General features: G+C 32.5%; 1 protein-coding gene across 1 annotated transcript in view; it reads left to right on the forward strand.

Moving 5' to 3' along the window:
- Window positions 1–4,403, forward strand: part of LOC115212075 (glycogen synthase kinase-3 beta) — a 100,478-nt gene extending 96,075 nt beyond the window's left edge. The window contains exons 8-9 of the mRNA XM_029780883.2: window positions 1,089–1,275; window positions 2,009–4,403. Coding sequence (XP_029636743.1) covers window positions 1,089–1,275; window positions 2,009–2,196 — 375 coding nt within the window. The 3' untranslated portion in view covers window positions 2,197–4,403. The remainder of the gene's footprint in view (window positions 1–1,088; window positions 1,276–2,008) is intronic.
- The last annotated feature ends 1,597 nt before the right edge of the window (window positions 4,404–6,000 follow it).

Here is a 6,000-nt window from a genome sequence, read left to right on the forward strand (position 1 = left end):
TCCAATACAGTCTCTTATCATCAATATCATTTTACATCAGTTTTGTTTTCCTTGCTGGACATTCCATTCCAACACAGTATCTTATCTTTTGTTGCATTCCTTTGTGTAGTTTATCATCCTGAATCATTTCTGTTCATGTCTTCCTTAGTTTTCTTCTTCGACACTTTCCTTCTACTTGGCTCTCCTGGCACACATTACATGTCCATACCAACACAGTTGTCTCTCTTGTGCACTACATCTGATTTTCCTTAAACCCAGTTTATCTCACAGCTCATCCAGATATGCAACTAGCATTAAACATTTTGCCAAGCATACTTATTTGTTTCTCTTCAACCATTACATAATATCACTCTCTCTCACTCACACACACATGTACCCTCTCTCATGGCTGAGTTGGTAAACAGAAACTGAACAGCAACCTCTTTGCATGTATGGATGGATGTGTGCTAATGTTGATTTTCTGAAGCTTGTTACTATCTGAGTAGAACAGGGGTATATTATTTACATTTTGTGTTGACATTATGACTGATTTCTCTGTACTTTGAAAGACCTGTGGAATAAAAACATTTCTTTCTTAACAGACAATGAATGAACAGATACACAAACATTAAGGAATCAGATATTCTATGAATTATTCACAATGAAATATTTTGAGCCTATTTTGCTGTTATTATTTAGTCCTATTTCAGGCCTAATCAACCAGACCTATGATCAGACATTCCAGCTACGACCATTATTGCCTTGTGTATTATATCCAATGTATTTTCATTTTACTTTGTTGTTATTGATAACAAATTGACTGCTATTTTTAATAGATTGAGCAATCATGTTGTAGTTCCTTTATTGGCTTGTCTATTCTAGTATACTAGAAGGTTCTGTTTAAATCACAGATTGAAAAGGATTTTGACTTCTAAAACCATTGTTGAAAAACAAGAAAAATTGTGCATTGTAGCATTGTATATGTGTGTGTATAAATATTATCAATGATTGATGTTTTCTATAAATATTTTTTCTACTATACTTATTTTCAGTTAAGTTAATTGTTTTGTGTTAAACTTGGTTTTTGATTGTCACTATTTAATCATCAGGTGTTTCGTCCGCGCACCCCTTCAGAAGCCATTCAGTTAGTGAGCAAGTTGTTGGAATATACACCTTCTTCTCGAATCTCTCCACTCGATGCCTGTGCTCATCCATTCTTTGATGAATTGAGGGATATAAGTACTCGCTTACCTAATGGGCGAGATTTACCTCCTCTTTTTAATTTTACATCCCAAGGTTAGTATTTTAACTCTTTTGCATTTATATAATTATGGAAATGGAACATTTTCATCACAATGTAAATATTACAAGTGTTTTTATTTGAAATTTATATAAAAATGTATCTAAATCTTAAAATCTTTAATACACAAGAAAATTACATATATAGATTTTTTTTAAACGATCAACCCAGCGTTAGTTTTTATTATTATTTTTTTCTTTGCATAAATACTGTAGATGAAAGATTGGTCCAGTCATTTTATAAAGTTGCAAAACTTCACTTTTTTTTTCTTTTAAAGCATGTAAGCTATGTATGCTTATGTCTTTCCCAATATAATATTGATTTTATTTGCAGTCAGCTGATTTGTAATTTAAATTTAATGATAATATTTCTTAATTTATTATTGTTGTAAATGAAATATAGCTGAATAAATTTTGAAAGGAAACTTAAAGAAAGACAAACATACCTGTCTCCAGATGTAACTTCTTACCATAGTCTCAAGATTTCCTATTGCTTGGTCAAAATAGGCAAGGAACTTTTGATTTTAAGGGAAGTTAAATGAAGTGAAATGGCTAGTCACTCCTACTTTATTTTATGATTCTTACACATTTTCTGTAGCAAAAGAAGTTTATCAATCCCTTTGTTTAGGCCTAATATTAATTCCAGTATAACAACTTGTAGCAATGTTAATGATATAAATACCCAGTCATAAAGAACAGTATTTTTTCACTTCATTTATTCTCTTTTCAGAGTTGACAGTTTTTCAACCACACCTTAGTAATATGTTGATCCCGCCACATGCTCGACAAGCCAATTCTGATGAAGCTTCAACTTCTACTGGTGGGCCTGTGAACTCAGAAAGTGCTTCAGCGCCCAATGCAGCTAATGATGCAGCAACTCCTCAAGGGGCCACAGGAGCTGCTGGTGGAAGTGCTTGACACAACAAGATTTTCAAAGGATCATTTCCAGCATTCAGATCTTTGAGAACACCATTGTTAATTCCACTGACTCGTCTTCTACTGTCTGTAAACAAAAATTACAAAACTGACTCTAAAGAAGTAAAACAATGATCCATTTTGTGTTCTGCTGTGCGCAACTGTTTATAAACTGCCAGTACAGACAGCCAGAAAGGCAAACACATACATGCACACCAATACACACAAAAACACATTATTCCTACTATTAATTGTTCTAAATGGTTTACAATGACAGAAGTGAACATTTTACAGTTTAGTACCATTTTGAGTTGATTTTACTGCCCAAACAGTAGGATGTGTGGTTGGCTTTCAAAATGGTTATGGAAGTCAAAAAAAGGACCTTCTGTATCAGGCATAAAAAAAAAAAGAAAAAAATCTGTGTTCCTGGGCTATGAAGTTCCCCCTCATTGTTTTAATTTTGTTTCTTCCCTTTTTGTTTTTGTTTTCTTTCTTTCTTGAGATTCCAGTTGAGGGAGGCTGTTTGTATTGTTAATAGTCGTCTCTGTCCTCCACTGGTGTTGTGTTCTCTTACTGCTACTGACTGATGGTCACCATTTGCATTGTAGCTGTTGCTGTTAGCAGCTTGTAAGTAATACTTAAACTAACACACCCACCCATACTGCAACAACAGCAACAAGACACCATTTAAAAAGACAAATATAAGAAAATATCTTCAGTCCCTCCCTTTTGCTTTCCTCTGATTCTTTCTCTCCTCTTCCTTCTCTTTCTTTCTCTCAATCTCTCTTATTCCTTCCATATTGTCATTCCTCTTCAACTGCTATAACAAGTTCTATTTTAATCTATTTTATTCCCTATCTCTTATTTATTTCAATGCATGAACAAAGATTATATACAAAAGACAGAAGAATGTTAATGCTGATCTCTCCAAGAAATAGCTTTTAAGGGCTATATACACACATGTACATATCTAGACATGTACATACTCATAAATATGTGAATGTGTGTAAATGTCTTTAAATATATGACTTTTCAAAACAATAATTAAAAATGTTATAAAAGATCTTTATTTATAAGAATCTACATTTTTTCTCTTTTCAAATAAACTTAGCAAGGGCAGGGAGTTAGTTTTCTAATTTATTTTTCTTTGGGGCTTTTGATTATGTCCCTTTGATATTGTTTGGATTACACTACAGTGCAAGCAGATATTGTTATATATCACAGTCAGTTGCTCCTGTTTTAGAACAATGCAGAAACTGCTGCATACTGCCAGTTATTTTCAGTTACTATACAAAAGAAAATTAGCTTTTATTGCTCCCTGTCAACTTTATTTAGAACTACTTTTTTTTAATACTCAAGCTTACCTAGTCAAATAGTAAAACAAAAAATGAAATGATAGGTATCTACTCCCAGCAACACCAGATTTCTTGTCTAATGTACCATGAAAAATAAAAAAGAAAAAACAAACAAAAAGTCTGAAGTTAAATTTTTATTTAAAGAGAAAAAGCAGGTAACTTAATTTTTGTATTGTGGAAAGTGGCAGTTGATTTGTTTTGAAAATTTTCCAGATGTAATAGTTTTATTTATAAATTGATAATACAAAGCTCTTAAGAAATGTGGAGACAACAGATTATTTACCAGTCATTTGTTTAGCAGATGTTACCATAAAAGACTGGGAAAATCTGTTGATTATTCTGTGAGTCTGCTTTATTAACCCTGTTCAGTGCTGCCCTCACTCCCATGATGATCACTTCCGCTATTCCTACCACTTTTTGATTAATTGAAATAACTCTGTTCCTAATATTTGAGGACATTCCCTACTGCTTATCTACATCCTTCTATGCATTTAGAGTTGGGATGTAACAGCTTTTCTTCTTGTAAATAGACTTGAAAAATATTTCCCCTCCCCATTCAAACCCTGACTATGTATGTAGATTTATATTTCTCTCCTAGCAGTCCAGTGATATTTGCTTTGGCAGCTTTTCTGCAGCTCACTGATTTTCAGCCATTCCCATTATGGCAAACATCTGTTTTTGGTCAATTACTATTTTGTGACCCTTTCCGCCTCAGTGCAATTATATCTTGACATTTATGTAGTCAGACTGGATCTTCACCTGCTATTGTAGATTGGGTTTGCATCACACCTACAAATTATTAGAAATAATTGGATCATTAATTTTTAAATAAATAAACATATTTTGTCCATATGAGCTTTGGAATTTGCTGTCAATGTTGGCAGTTCAAAAGCCAACTATTTTGTTTTCTTATTCATATCCATCTATAACACCATGCCTTACTGCTGTTGTAATGCTTCTCAACCACCACTGCAGTTTTCTTTCTTTCTTTTTTTTTTTACTTACAAACTTTTCTACAATTGCAGAAATAATTGACCTGAAAGAAAGCTGTACTATAAACCAACTTTTGTCTGAAACATGTCTGGTACCTTTTTATTTCTTTCATTTCTGTTAATTTCTAGTTAGTATATTTTTAAAAATAAAGAAAGAATTTTTTAACAGGGTAGTCAGTTTTGGTCTGTCCCTGTTATATATTTCTGTTGAGCAAATTTCTCTGCCTCCTAGAACTGGACAACTCTCATATTTTTAAGGTTTCCTATTACTGACATAGTGTTTTATGAGTTGTACTGAATAATTCCTTTTTTAGCTCGTATCTCCAACCTTATGATTTCTAGAAGTATATTTTAATTTAAACTCATAATTTTGTTTATCTTAAAGTTGCTGAGATTAGTGACCTAGCTGTAGTTATTGAAGAGTTTGTCCCACAGTTTTCAATATTTCTAGATATTATTGATTTGATTGTGCCAAACTTGCCACATTCTTTGTATTTATTTAAGAATGCTTGAAAATATTTAAACCTTTTACAATGAATGTTCAGTAATTTAACTACATCTTACCAATTCATTTGTAAAGTAATTTGTACATTAATCATATTCATAAATTGACAAATTAGTGCATTGATTGAGATGAAAAATATTTCTCATTTTACACTGATTATTGGAGAATTTGATGAACTGAAGGCATTTGTTGTTAATGCTTTCCCCCAAATACAATTCTTCACTCTATGTGTAGATATTTTGTACAGAAGATGACATTATTACCATATGGTACAATTATTAGCCTAATCAGGGTTCTACCAAAGATTTTTATTTCCTTAAACAGATTTCCACCATTTTCTGAATAGAAGAGTTTGTAGCAATATTATTCTTTGGCTAGTAATGAAGTTATCATGAAAAAAGAATGTTGAAGATTTCATAGAGACTATCTTTTATTCCTTCTTGTCTTGCTTATGGAGGAAGACAGTTTCCTTTTAATGGTGTATGTGTGTGTGCATGCATGTTCAGTATGGGTATAGGATTTTAGTTTACCGAAAGCTTTTTAATCAGCCACTCACCTACTGAGATGACTGCAGTTATTGGAGATTGGATGAAAAATATTAGCATGGTTTTGAAAACATAATTACTACACATCAGACTCAAGACAGTCCCACCATAAACATGCACTGAGCACTGTTATGTTTTTGTTTGATAAAAACAAATGTACATTGTGTATGCCTCTAGGTTCCTACCAATGACGCCATTTAACCTTATTGCACTTTCCATTTTAGTTACATGTGGCTGAGGTGGAGGGAAATAAAGTCCCAATTTTTCCTTAAATTTGACATATTCCAGAGCTTTCCAACAAGAAACCTAGAATATTTATGGCTTCTGTGATATTCTTACTATATATCAGTTGCAGTAACTATTAACAGTTATGGTTAATGTGAATTTCGCTCTCCTCTCTCATTCTCTTT

Source organism: Octopus sinensis, linkage group LG5 (assembly GCF_006345805.1).
Source record: "Octopus sinensis linkage group LG5, ASM634580v1, whole genome shotgun sequence".
In the NCBI taxonomy this organism is placed as follows: Eukaryota; Metazoa; Mollusca; class Cephalopoda; order Octopoda; family Octopodidae; genus Octopus; species Octopus sinensis.